Source organism: Mytilus galloprovincialis, chromosome 14, assembly GCF_965363235.1.
Source record: "Mytilus galloprovincialis chromosome 14, xbMytGall1.hap1.1, whole genome shotgun sequence".
Classification (NCBI taxonomy): Eukaryota; Metazoa; Mollusca; class Bivalvia; order Mytilida; family Mytilidae; genus Mytilus; species Mytilus galloprovincialis.
The window spans coordinates 34,703,381-34,718,350 of record NC_134851.1 but is presented as its reverse complement, the minus strand read 5'-3'; the positions used below and the strand labels follow the sequence as shown (position 1 = coordinate 34,718,350).

The 14,970-nt window shown below is 31.0% G+C and overlaps 1 protein-coding gene across 1 annotated transcript in view; it reads left to right on the top strand.

Moving 5' to 3' along the window:
• The window catches only part of LOC143059095 (presequence protease, mitochondrial-like), a 36,188-nt gene extending 21,469 nt beyond the window's left edge, over nt 1-14,719 (top strand). The window contains exons 15-27 of the mRNA XM_076232582.1: nt 116-232; nt 608-737; nt 1,084-1,204; nt 2,174-2,250; nt 3,357-3,522; nt 4,074-4,180; nt 5,321-5,429; nt 5,953-6,065; nt 6,908-6,961; nt 9,736-9,804; nt 10,815-10,929; nt 11,409-11,542; nt 14,395-14,719. Of these exons, the coding sequence (XP_076088697.1) occupies nt 116-232; nt 608-737; nt 1,084-1,204; nt 2,174-2,250; nt 3,357-3,522; nt 4,074-4,180; nt 5,321-5,429; nt 5,953-6,065; nt 6,908-6,961; nt 9,736-9,804; nt 10,815-10,929; nt 11,409-11,542; nt 14,395-14,491 (1,409 nt within the window). The 3' untranslated portion in view covers nt 14,492-14,719. The remainder of the gene's footprint in view (nt 1-115; nt 233-607; nt 738-1,083; nt 1,205-2,173; nt 2,251-3,356; nt 3,523-4,073; nt 4,181-5,320; nt 5,430-5,952; nt 6,066-6,907; nt 6,962-9,735; nt 9,805-10,814; nt 10,930-11,408; nt 11,543-14,394) is intronic.
• The last annotated feature ends 251 nt before the right edge of the window (nt 14,720-14,970 follow it).

Genomic DNA, 14,970 nt, shown 5'->3' with positions numbered 1-14,970 from the left:
CCTTATAAAAGGTTTTGACAGAGATTCTTCCATTCACAGGAACATGTAAATGTGTTAGTGTGTGCAGGGAATAAGCTCCTATGGTTTTATATTCATGTTTTTAAATATACTTCAGGTCAAACTCTGCTACAACAACAGATGGATAAAGAAGATCTGAGTTGTCTTCCAACTCTTCACATAAATGAAATAGACAGAAAAATAATAGAGGAAAAAACAGCTGCTGTCACATCGGGTAAGGAAACAATGATAGATTTACAATGAACAAACTGAACGTAATAAACTGAAAAGTAAATATGGGAATATTTCTTAAACATGAATATGCAAAGGAGTTTTCCTTTAAAAATTTTAAAAAGCTCGATAATGAATTGACCATATTTTTAACCAGCTTAATATGCTTTTGTCAAGATGCTCTAGAAATTGACCCTTTGATAAGTGTCTACACAAGTGTTTTTAGATTAAAAATGAAGAGCTTACCATATGATCTGATATTTGAGCATTTTCACAGAGGTCTATTTTTGCTGAAGTGGACATTTATGAATGTCTGTCATCTACTGTATTGCCGATTATTATCCCAATTTCATAATGTGTATTTATACATTGTTTGTAGGGAAAGTACCAGTACAGTTATGTGTCCAACCAACCAATGGAATCACTTATTTACATATGATGTCAAACATGAGTGATGTACCAACAGATCTAAAACCATATGTACCCTTGTTCTGTGATGTCATAACAAAGTGAGCTCCTACACAGTTGAAATAGAAAAATTAAGATGTTCAAGAGTTGTTACTGAACAATTTTAGTTTAAACATATTGAAAGTAATAAACAGCTCATTTATTTAATTGATAGGCATGTATCACACTTATTGTCTACATGTATGTATTTGTGCACCAATGAAATCATTGCAGTTGTATTTATTCATTCAAAATATTTTGATATTTGTATTAGTTTACTATATAATATTTTGAAAATGGAAGGAATTTCTGTAATATCATTGCATTAATATTTATTTCTTAAGTGACAATTTGTCATTTTGTGACTACTTTTGGATTAATTTGATTAAATTACATCTTTTTTAACAGAATGGGAGCTGGTTCAATGGATTACAAAGAATTATCTCAGCAGATAGAGCTAACGACAAGTGGTCTGGGAGCTGGGACCCATGTCAATCAACATCATAGTGATAATTACAGTTATGAACAGGTAATAAGCATGTTCCTTATCAGAAATTGCATGTTGTATGTGCTGTATGTCAGAGAGTTTTACAATATTTTTTATTGGGAGATAACTCATGAAGTGGTCGGAAAAACTGCCTCCACTGTTATGCATAAAGTGTGGTCATTCTGGAGTATGGCGAGCTTACTTTTTTAAAAAGGATGTATACGTGGGGTTGATGACTGCTTTTCAATATGATGTATATTGGCAAGGGTTTGATTTTGAAGGCAATGGTCTAGAACCATTAATTTATTCTTATTTAAGAAGTTAACTCAATAAAAATTTCAACACTTTTCACCTGGACATGTTAATTTTCAGTACCTTTCAGCCTCTACATACACTTTTATCTTGGAATAGCCTTAACCTTTATACTTTTTCCCTTATTTGTAAAAGCCAAGGTTGCATGGGTAGTTTAGATATAAAGCTACTAAAAAATATTACTGTAAATTAAATATAATATTTATGCTTAGGGCTATTCCATTAAAATGTATGTGGGAGCGTAGGAAGGGACTTTCAAAATATCACTACAACCAATTATCATTTTTTTAGATAATTTTGCATAATGGCTATTCAAGAAAAAAATGTAGGGGGGAGGGGGGGGGGGGGGTTGGAAGGCACATTATATTAACAATACATGGGTGATGGGTATCAGAGCAACTTTTCACACTATAATTCTCAATTACAATTGTCTGTGTGGCGGGTGCTGACAAAAACTGCCTTCCAACCCCCCTATAATTTTTTTATGGAATAGCCCTAATGGTAAAAGACGCATACTGATAAAAGACTCATGACCCACATTCAATAATTAAACTTCCCTTCCTATCTTCTCAAAATAATGTGCCATGAGTATATGATATTTTTGTATATATGCATGTTTGATATGTAACTAATGAACGCAAGTTGTGCCTCTGTGGAGATAAATAATAATAATGTTTTATGCATATATTTCTTTTTCAGGGTGTAGAATTTTCATCTTACTGTTTGGACAGAAATGTTGATAAAATGTTAGATCTCTGGAACAATATATTTTGCAGGTAATAATTATATATGTGTTTGAGGTGGTACATAATACTACAGGGAGATAACTCTGTAAAAATTGGTTCAACGTTTTAATCACATTCTAACATTAAGGAAATAGTAAGCTTTTGATAAATTAAAATCAGTGTTTGTCCAACTGCAATATATACAATGTCTACCAGACCATTTGCAAAATGTTTACATTTCTAAATTAATCCAGATTTATATGAAAATCACAACATATTTAAATCGTTATTGTCCAGAATATGATTATGACATTTATCTCCCACTTGAGAAGAAATTAGAAATCACCTCCTTACAATTTAATAATCATGATTCTTCCGATGTATCCTTCACCTTGGCCCCAATTCAGTTCACAAACATGTGTTTATATTATCTTCATTGTTATGTCATACAAGTGTATATATTTGTCATTGTTTAAGAAGCTTTTATTTAATGATATGCAGGCTTTTGTTATATTAAGGATGTACTTAGGTGAGGTTAGGTAAAAATTAAGAAATCAAGAAATTAAAATTGAGACTATAAGCTGGTAGAGTATCAATTAAGGATAAAGATTAGCTAAAAATATTGATAGGTCATGGACCTCCTTTTCGAGATATTTGAGATTTAAAATATGGCGGGAAAAGGCTGACTCGGACTTTTACCTTATATTTGCATTGGTATTATTTAGGACTCAAAACAAAAGAAAGAAAATCAAGAATCTTCTCAAATTTTGGTAAATGACCTTTCATGAGCTATTAAGTCTTATATGAACAAAATAATGGGTGTTATGGGGCAAAATATTTTACATTGTATTGTATGGAATAACACCAAGGAGTCTGAACATTTTTAGCACAAATTCCAAAACCTCACCTAAGTACATCCTTAAACAAAGTAAACCTGATGCATAATTAATGAGATGACTAGGCACACAACACAATATTAATTATAAATTATTACCACTTCTGTAGTTCATGTAAACATTCCAACAATCTTATTGTGAATTTTAAGTACATATTTGATTTTAGCAGCTTTAAAACTTGGTTGTAAATTTCGCATATATAAAATTAAAGGAGTATATACATTAATCAGAATTTTTGTTTTATGTTCTTTCCCAAATTAGTCCAAACTTAAAAGATGAAGGTCGTCTTATGACCTTAGTAATGATGGAAGCAGCTAACCTTTCCTCTTCAATATCAGGTCAAGGCCATTCATATGCTATGACACACTGCAGTTCCCGTATGAATGCAGCTGCCCAGCTAAAGGAAGTGCTCGGAGGAATGGCTCAGGTATTTATTTTGTACTTACCATTGCTTTTTGAAAATAGAACAATCAAAGAGGAACGAAAGGTACCAGAAAGACAGTCAAACTCATAAATAAAAAATAAACTGACAACGCCTGGCTAAAAATGAAAGAAGACAAACAGACAAACAATAGAATATATGACACAACATATAAAACTAAAGAATAAGCAACATGAACCCCACCAAAAACTAGGGGTGATATCAGGTGCTCTGGAAGGATATGCAGATCAAAGTGTTCTTGATAAAAAGAACTCATGTTCCGATATCTGATACATATATCTTTATGAAGATTTCCTGAAATTTCAATAATAAACCACAAACTTGTGTCCATTCTTCAAAAAGGGGCCATTATAAATGCTTGCAATAATTTCTGAATTTAATATTTAAAAGAAAAGTTATCAACAAAACATTTCTGCAAGAATGATAATGATACATCTGAGAATAAGAAGATGTGGCATTATTGCCAATGAGAAAAGAGACAAAATGACACAGAGTCACTGCATGGCCTTTGATTTATTGATTTATATTCACTGTAGGTTTCCACTATGAAGACCTTAGCCGAGACTGATGAAAGTGCTGTTATTACAATTGTGGAGAAACTTCAGAAAATTGGTCAATTTTTACTGAACAAAAATAATATTAGGTATTTACTAGCATTTAATATCAAGAATGATTAACAAATGTTATGTTTTTTAAAAGTAAAATTGAAAAGGTACTGAAAATTTAGATATTTGTGTGTGCATTTATTATTAGAATTTTTAAATAACATACAAAATGTTATACCAAAAAGGAAATATTGCAATGTATTGTAAACAAACATTGCTATCATTTTTTTTGCAATATATATGTCCTGTAACAATTTTTGCAATAATAAAAACCTTGCCAAAAAATTCTGAATTTACGGAATGCATTTTAAGCTAAGGATTGATTGGTCAAAACTTTGGATCTCTGTTTTTCATATATTAAAATTTGTTTTTTGATTTTATAAGAATTTCATGTTTAGTTCCAAAGAAAGAAAAAAATGTACTACTATTTTTGTAATATGAAAACTCTGGTATTCATTTGTATTTCTGGATAACTGATTCAGTAGGAGATATTAAATAGTATAAATATAAATTCTACTTATCCACATCGTAGGTAGTTAATGTGTTTTGTCATATTTACCGCTGTATTTAAAAAAAAAAAAAACCACATATATATTTTTGTTTGATTCATTATTAAAAACTTTTCTTGATAAGGGGAGATAACTCAGCTATGTAACTTTTATAATAGAATGTGGTGTGCACTGGATTTACCTGTTTTATTATGTAGCAAGAAAACAAGTCCAGTGGCCCATTTATTTTTATGTCAAAGCTAATTATTAGAGGTTTCTTGTCATATTTTATCTTCAAAATATAAACTCTATACACTACTTATAGGTAATTATAGAACGATACATTGTATTTGACAAAATGGAGGTTAATTTCAAGTTGTTGATTTTTACTTTTCTGTTCATGAGTTATTATAATAGTCCTTGATAGTTTGGAAAAAAGGTATAGATTGTGGTAAATAAAACAAGCCTGAAAGTGCCTTTAAATTAAATTGTGAGTATTAAAGAGTTTCATGTTTTAATCCACAGTTAGCACATCTTTAACAGATAAGAAAGAAAAACCAGGTATTTATCAGCACACCACCTAGTATGTAAATCAATACAAGTTGTTTCCATATCTGCCCTAGCCAGTTATTCTGAAATTCGTCATCTATCAGAACTTATTGTAAAATGATATATTGTTTTTTTTTATAGGTTTGCTATCAACAGTACATCAGAACAAATGTCTACTAATCAAAATAAAGTGGAAAAATTCATAGAAGGATTACCAGGAGATTTAAAATCTACAGAAAAATATACACAGGTAATTACAAGGAGATTTTAAATAGAAAACATATATGTCCATTTATAAGTCATCCAATTAAACTTATTCTTCTAGGTTATCAATTTAACATTGTAGTAGGATCTTAAAAGACAAAAAGTGAAATATCCTGGTTTTAAATATAATTTTTTAAACAATTTTGAAGAATGTGTATCATATTTTTTATTTCAATTTGATATCATCATATTCATATTCCTCAAAAAAACTTTCAATATGACATATTGAAAGTTTTTTTGAGGAATATGACTTTTATCATTGAGTTATGTAATATATTGATCTCCAAACTTCTAGGTCAATTTATCATTTTTGACATGGATTTTGAACTTGTAAATTTAAAAACCAAGCCAAATTTCAGGAAATACTGCACACAAAAAATGCTACAAAATTAAATTGCAAGTTTTTAAGCTTGTCAAATCTATTTTATAGCAATTTTTCCAATCATGTAAAGATAGACATTATATACTACCTTGAAGTTTTGATTATTTGTAATGTTTATTTTCTTCAGCATGGTTATTTTGAACCAGAATTAGTCAAGACTCAGTTTGAACTTCCATTCTCTGTAAATTACATGAGTAAGGCAGTAGAAACAGTTCCCTACACACATGAAGATTTTCCAAAGTAAGTTTATACATACAATTTGAAAAAAGACTAGAACATGGATTTAAATATAGGTGACAGTTTGAAAATTTAAGATTTTTTTTTCTTCAAATTTTTCTAATGACCTTTTAATATTATATATAATGTAATTTCAGAAATTTTTGCATGCATTTTTAATTTAGATTTTTCAAGAATGGACAAAAATGTGTGTTTAATAATTGTGATTCCGAAAAAAATGCTTTTAGCTATCAAAATGCCAGTTCTTATTATTGGGATACCCGCCCAGTCACATTATTCGCATTTATATAAACCGTGCAATAATTTCTGAATTTACAGTATATAATATCATATAATGAAGAGTTAACATTTTGTTCAGCTATAAATTTTACGAGGCGTATACAAGTTTAGACTAATCACTATAAATTTAAGTTTTCAACACTTTACACATTTTGCGTAAGGATTGGTTGCATAATTCCTCAATATCATGAATTGAGATATCCACAAAAATACATTTTTCCAATTCAGAAAAGAATAATTTTGCACCTCATGTTTGCGCTATACCATCTTCTCTGCAAGTTTATTGTTTTCTGTTTGGTATTATATTAATAATTAAGATACATGTTATTTAGGGGCCAGCTAAAGGACGCCTCCGGGTGCAGGAGTTTCTTGCTACATTGAAGACCCATAGGTGGCCTTCAGCTGTTGTCTGCTCTATGGTCGGGTTGTCGTCGCTTTGACACATTCCCCTTTTCCATTCTCAATTTTACATCTCGTTATCAATTTATTTGGCAATCATCGGTTTGAACATTGTTTTCAATTTAGTCCTGTTTATATATATATACATGTGTTGTTTGTTATTGTAGATTGAGAGTGTTGTCAAGAATGATGTCGGCTAAATATTTACACAGAGAAATCAGGTAAAATTTAAAGTTATATATAAGCACTGGATGACGTTTTCAGAATAGAAAATAATCGGGTGGAAAAGTACAGTATAAAGGGACAAAAATAATAGATAAAATTTGACTTAATTATTAAGAGTTAAGGTGGTGTGGGAGTTTAAATTAAAAATGATAGAATTTGTTCATACTTTGCCAAAATATAGTTTATATTGTGATATGTTCAAAATATAATAAAAATGACAGGGCACCAAGCATTTTCTCAAGCTACAGGTTGTGACAAAATACAAAATGACACATTTTTATACAACCCCAAAAAATTATTGGGATCGTATAATGGTATGATGTCGTTGTCTGCATCGTCAGCGTCGTCTGCGACGTCATCGTCCGAAGACACATTGGTTTCCGGATAATAACTTTAGTTTAAGTGAATAGATCTTCATGAATTTTTTTCAGAAGGTTCAATACCACAAAAGGAAGGTTGGGATTGATTTTGGGGATGATGGTCCCAACTGATTAGGAATTAGGGGCCCAAAAGGGACCCAAAACAAGCATTTTTCTAGTTACAGGATATTACTTGTGTAGAAGTATTTCAATTGCTCTGAAATCATACCCCAATGTTTAAAACCACAAGTAGAAGGTTTGGATTCATTTTAGGGGTTATGGGCCCAAAGTTATGGAATTAAGGGCCAAAAAGGGGTCAAAACAAGCATTTTTCTAGTTTCAAGACAATAACTTATGTGTAATTGTATGGATCTCTCTGAAATTGTACCACAATGTACCATATAACAAAGGGGAGGCTTGGATTAAGTTTTGGGTTAATTGCCCAAAATATGTAGGAATTAGGGGCCAAAAAAGGGCCAAAAAGAGGCATGTTTCTAGTTTCCAAACAATCATGACAATAACTTGTGCTTAAGTGTATGGATCTCTCTGAAATTGTACTACAAGGTTCAATATTGCAATGGAAAGCATGAGATTGAGTTTAAGGGTTATTGCTCCAAGGGGGTTTCAAAAAGTTGGGGGGGGGGGAGATTTTTGGTTTACCAATTGTTTGAAGGGCTTCCTTTTTTTCAAAATTTTTCAAATTTTCAAGAAGAAATCTTCAATTGCATAGTATTTTGCAATAGATTTGTTAGATCTTTAACCACATTAATTTTGTGACAACCTATATTATGTCAAAAACCTGATCACAATCCAAATTCAGACAGAATCAAGCTTGAATATTGTGACCAAATTTGCCCCAACTGTTCAGGATTCAACCACTAGGGTCGTATAAAGCTGCGCCCTGCGGAGCACCTGGTGTATGGAATATACAGGAAAATTTAATGCTAAAAGAGAGCTCAAAGAGAACGCTTTAATAATATCAATTGAAAAGATAGGGTCATTATTTTTTTTTCCAGCTAAAATATAAAATTGCAAAATTTCATGTAGATTTCTTCAGAAAATGCCCTTTTTCAGAGTTAACTCCCTTTAAATGCAATGTAAAAACAGTAAGAAGCAAGCAAAAGTAATCTATGCTTGTAAAAATATTAATATTTATAAGTTAAAATGTTGTTCTGTAATAAATTTATTCATTTCAATGAAAAATTACATTAGTTATCTGCATTCCTCATCAAATTTTGCTTATTAGATTGAAATTCTGGACCTTACACAACAAACTGCTCTGAGTCTGAAAGGAACATATTTTCAATTCTTATGAGCATGAATTTTACTTGATATTACTCGACTTTATTTTGACAGTACTTAACTGTACTAAATGTAAATGCCTTTGATTTCAACTTTTCTTTTGAAAAATTATTAAAGGTGGCTGTCTGAAAAGAGTCTGAAATTTAAAATTCTAGCCTTGTTTTACCTTTTAATTAAGTCCTCAAATTTGACAGTAATAAATCAAACTACCAAACAACCTGGCATTCTCTAAGGGCTATTCCAGAAAAAAATGTATGGGGGTGTTGGAAGGCAGTTTTTGTCAGCACCCGCCACCCAGACAATTGTATTTGAGAATAATAGTGCATTATAGTGTGAAAAGTTGCTCTGATACCCATCACACATGTATTATTAATATAATGTGCCTTCCAACCCCCCCATACATTTTTTTCTGGAATAGCCCTAAGCTCAATGTATAATTGAGATAGCTGTACAGTGTTATGCAAATCCAAAAAAAAAATGTTAAAAAAGTTAAAGAAATAATTAAAGATGACTGTACTGAATTTAAAAAATAACTAAAAATTCTAGTTTTTTATTTACCTATTAATTAAATCCTTAAATTAGACAGCAATGACTCACACTACCAAATTTCCTTGAATTTTGTAAAATCAATATATAATTGAGTTATATGGACTTATTCAGATCAGTCTTGACTAAATTTAAAGGTCTAGACTGATCAAGAAAGGTTGAGACTTAGTCAAGACTGTTCCAGCATTGGGCAAGACCATTTAACTGTACTCAACTGTAGTCAACTTTGGTCTCCACTTTACTTGATAATCTTGGTATAGTCTGAAATGCTTTTTGGAATTCAGAATACGCAATCATGTTAACATTGTTTTCAAGAATCATAAATTAAAAGCTTACTGTAAATTTGTGGATGTTTTATTATTAAAAAAAATTGTGACATGATAGGTTTCCAAAAAAATTATAAACTTACATTTAAACTTTTGATAGAATAATTGATATGTAGAATTCCCAGAAATCCCAACAATCAATCTTGCATTCATGTAAGTTGCTCAACAATCATAATAACAGATTCTTAAAAAAATTACGAATTTACAATACATTATTGAAATATCTATCTATTCCAGAGAGAAAGGTGGAGCATATGGCAGTGGTGCTGTTTGTGGTTCAGGAGTATTTAGTTTCTACTCATACAGGTAAAGACTATTCTATTATATTGATTGAGCGAAGGTAGGAAGGGACTATTCCAAAGAAAGAAAAGGGGGGGGGGCATATTGTAATGTGCTGTTTGTGGTTCAGGCGTATTTAGTTTCTACTCATACAGGTAAGGACTATTCCATTATATTGATTGGGGGAAGGTAGGAAGGGACTGTTCCAAAGAGTAAGGTGGACCATATGGTAGTGGTGCTGTTTGTGCTTTAGGAGGATTGAGTTTCTATTCATACAGGTAAGGACTTTTATATAAGGTTGCTAAACAATGTCTGTGAGTGTTACTTACATAGAAACGTTTTAGACCCCTACCAACGAAGTAAAAAGGGACATAAGGTTTGCACTCTGTCCATCTGTCTGTCTGGTAAATCAGTTTTACAAACTTTGTTCTTCATGCTTGAAGATATTGATTTGATATTTGATGCATTGTTTTATCATGACAAGTTACTATCCACGTTTAATTTTGATCCAGTATGACAATTATGTGCAGGGCTATGGTCCTCGAACTAAAAAAAATCATTAAACATTTTCCACACTTTTTTTGTGATGCTGAAGATATTGATTTGATGATTGATGTATAGTTTTATCATGCCAAGAGACAAATCAAGTTCAAATTTTTTTGTTCGTTTTAATGATTTTGTGCACAGTTATGGTCCTTGGACTTTGAAAATTCACTCAAATAATGAATTTTCTGGTTTTTTTTTTGGTCATGGTTAAAGATATTGACTTGATATTTATGATAAAGTTTACACTATGACAAGTTATAGATCGACAAGTTAGCATTTTGTTCAAGTATAATGAATTTTTAAACGATAGGGGACTATGTATTGCCAGGCAATACTCAAATAATGCTTGTTTTCTCTAGTTTCATAGTGTTTGTTCATAATTCAAAAAATTGCATTTAATAGACACCAAAATACATTATGTACATAAATATAATGGCAGTAGTAAATTAATAGAAAAAGCATTGATAGACAGGTTATTATATATTTTAAAGAGATCCCAACTCCAGTAAAACATTACAAGTGTTTGACGAGGCAGTAAAGTGGGTGGTAGAAGACAAGTTTGTACCAGAGGATGTTGATGAAGCAAAGTTATCAGTTTTCCAACAGGTATTTATATACTTTCTAATATTTATTCTTCTTTAAAAATATTTTGACATGCAAAAAAAACCAACACAGTATATTATTAAACCATTTATTCCTTTAAGCTTCTTTTTGTATAAAAGTAAAAAAAAAAAAAATGCTCACGAGAGACATATTCATGGTTGTTGAAAGCAAATCCTTAATCAAGAAACAATCCATTTGGTCAAATTAAGGTCGTACCAAACACCTAGACTTAAGTTAATTTGGCTTGTTTAATTTTCATAAAATTTTGACAGCATACTAACTTGACTCTTTAATCAAAATATTAAAATAAAAAAAAAATTAGTTTCACTGGATATATAGCAGTTTGACAAACACTAATTTTGATCATTGAAAAGATTCATGTTTCATTAACAATACAATGTGATTAAAATTTCCAGCTGATTTTAACAGAGTTATCTCCCTGTTGTATTATGTACCATCATAAATCTTTAATTTTATTTCAGACTGACAAGCCTATTACTCCAGGATCAGCTGGTATGACATTGTTTTTGTCAGGAATTACTGATGAGATGAGACAGACTATGAGAGACAGATTATTCCAAGTATCAAAACAGGATATTATAAATGTAACAAAAAAGTAAGTAATGATGTGAATGAAGAATATTTGGGTATAAAACACAGATGGACAGATATTTATCAACACAAGCTAGAAAACCACAAAAAAACAAAATATTTAACATTTTTCTTGTCAGGGCGTTTTTTTGCATTGTTATGGTTTACTATGTTTTTCTTATTGTTAAAGGATGTGCTATGACCTATAATTCTCTCTTCTATGTCATTTGAAATCAGGCGGATAATTTTCTCATTGCCGGTCAAACCATATCTTCTCACCTTGTGTTTTTTTTTGGTATTTTGTTGTCAACTTTGGACTATAGTAGAGTCTAACATAGCCTATTGCAAGTTAGGAATATATTTAACAGAGACAACAAACATTTTGTTACAATTCTCACACATATCTTTTGATCAAAAATACTCATCAGCCATGAACATTTCTTTATCAGATCAGATAGTATCAGAAAAGGTTAATGTGATCATGTGTACTCCGTTAGATAGAAATGGACCTATGCAAAGGGATCGCAATATATCTGTTATCCTATTTTGGGTTTAAAAATCTCTACATAAAGTTTGTAACTGTTTGTAAAGAGAGTTGTCACAAGAGCTAGAAACAAAACAGACAAAAAAATCATCTTGTATTTCCTATACCAATGTTCCTAACTCAATTAAAGTATTTTACATGTACATAGATGGTCATGCACTTGTTTAGATTAATTTCTATCCGACACATGTCTTATTGCAACTCATGTGTGCTAGAATTTTCCATTACAGAGATTTTAATAGGACTGCAAAAAAGATTTGGAATTGTATAATAGTATGATGTCTTTGTCATCATCTGTGTTGTCTGAAGACACATTTGGTGTACGGACAATAACTTTAGTTTACGTGTATGGATCTCTTTGAAATTTAATAAGAAGGTTCAATACCACGAAAGGAAGGTTGTAATTGATTTTGCGGATGATGGTCCCAACCGTTGGGGAATTAGGGACCGAAAACAAGCATGTTTCTCCTTTCAGGATAATAATGCATGTATAAGTATTTCAATTGCTCTGAAATTGTACCACAATGTTTAATACCACCAGTAGAAGGTTTGAATTCATTTTGGGGGTTATGGGGCCAATAGTTTAGGAATAAAGGACCAAAAGGGACAAAAAACAAGCATTTTTCTAGTTTCTTGACAATAACTTGTGTGTAAGTATATGGATTTATCTGACATTGTATCAGTAAGTTCCAAAACCCAAAAAGAAAGACTGGGATTGAGTTAGGGGGTTAACACAGGAATTAGGGGCCAAAAAAGGGCTAAAAACAAACATTTTTCTAGTTTCCAGACAGTAACTTGTGTTTAGTGTATGGATCTCTCTGAAATTGTACTGCAAGGTTCCATATACTACAATGGGAAGGCTGGGATCGAGTTTGGGGATAATTACTCCAAGGGGGGATTCAAAAAGTTTCAGGTTTGCAATTTTTTTAAGGGATACATTTTTTTTTCTTCAAAATTTCTCAAATTTTTAATTTTTGAAAAGTTTGAAGGAGAAATAATTGCACAGTATTGCATAATAGATTTGTACGATCTTGACATTTGTTTTATGTCAGAAACCTACATAATGTCAAAAATGTTATCACAATCCAAATTCAGAGCAGTATCAAGCTTGAAAGTTGTGTCCATACTTGCCCCAACTGTTCAGGGTTTGACCTCTGCGGTCGTATAAAGCTGCGCCCTGTGGAGCATCTGGTTATACAATGTTTTATTATATGAAATCAGCTCAATTTCCAATTTGTTTACATTAATTTCAAAAAAATTATTGTATTGAGATCAATGCCTTAAAGACATGAGATTGAGTCAATTTTTCACATGTCACATATTAAACTTGTATCCCCTTGCTTTGATTGGTAAAAGTAATATCCTAAACAAATCTCATTTATATTTATGTACACTCAACACAAGGTCTGTATTTTATCATCAAATCCTATAAACCATAAAACAACCTTTTTTTTCATATTTTTTAAATATTCATATTTGTTGTTCTAGAGTTATGAAACTTAATTTGAATTATGATGATCAGGTTATTTGATTTTTTTTTGGACTTCTATATATGATACTAAATAGGAATTAAGCTTTACACTATGTATGACAAGATAGGGGCATCATGTTTTTCCGTCCTTTTGTTTGTTTGTCCATCTGTTGATTCAGGTTAAATAAAATTGAGAATGGAAGTGGGGAATATGTCAAAGAGACAACAACCTGACCATAGAACAGACAATTGCAGAAGGTCACCAATAGGTCTTCAATGCAGCGAGAAATTCCCACACCTGGAGGCATCCTTCAACTGGCCCCTAAACAAATATGTATACTAGTTTAGTGATAATGAACGACATACTAAACTCCAAATTGTACACAAGAAACTAAAATTAAAAATAATACAAGACTAAAATAATACAAGACTAAAATAATACAAGACTAAAGACTTTGGTCAAGGTATTTTTGATGAAGTTGAAGTCCAATCAACTTGAAACTTAGTACACATGTTTTATGATATGATCTTTCTCACTGTGGTTTAATTTTTTTTCATGGATTGAGGAAATCTCGCATTTTCGTGAGTATTTTATTTTGGGGTTTTGTCTAAGTCTGTACACAGCCCAATAACAAATTTGTGATTACTTGAACATTTAAATTCGTGGTTCACCTGTACCTACGAAAACCATGAAAATTTGTATTCCAGGAATAATAATAAATCCACAGTATTTTAATGCCAAAATATAGTTTTACTCAAATTTCACAGTCCACTGAACATCGAAAATGATAGTGTGAGTGGGACATCTGTGTACTTTAGACACATTCTTGCTTACTTTTATTCTATGATTATACATTTGTAGGTACCTGACAGGAGACAGACCAGCTGCTGTGTCATTTATCGGACCTGAAAACTCGACAGTAAAGACAGACGATACATGGAAAGTTATCAAAGGATGATTTTCGTCAAGTCCTGGTGTCAAAATCAACATTCATAGACATGAAATTCATATATAGATGTAGAGCTACACAAACACAATGTATGGAAATGCATTTAAAAACAGTGAAGCAAGACCAAAGATGGTATATGATGAAAATATTGCAGTACAAAAAAACAATGTATAAGACATTTATGGAGATTTGTTGTAACTATCTGTGATTGTACTAAATGCTCTTTGAATCTTTAATAAACATTGATCCAATGCATATTTTAATCTTCCTTATCTTTTTATAATAATTATTATAAGGATTTGAGATGCAATGTATGGTGCAAATACCAACATTTATTAAAAAACCTAAAAAATATTTAAGTAAAAACCAACATTTACCAAAATACTTTTTAATTGCCAGTTCACAAGTATCTAAGTAAAAATCCACATTTACTGACCAATTTTGTCAATATAATGCAAGTTGTTATGAAAATGCTGTGATTTACCACT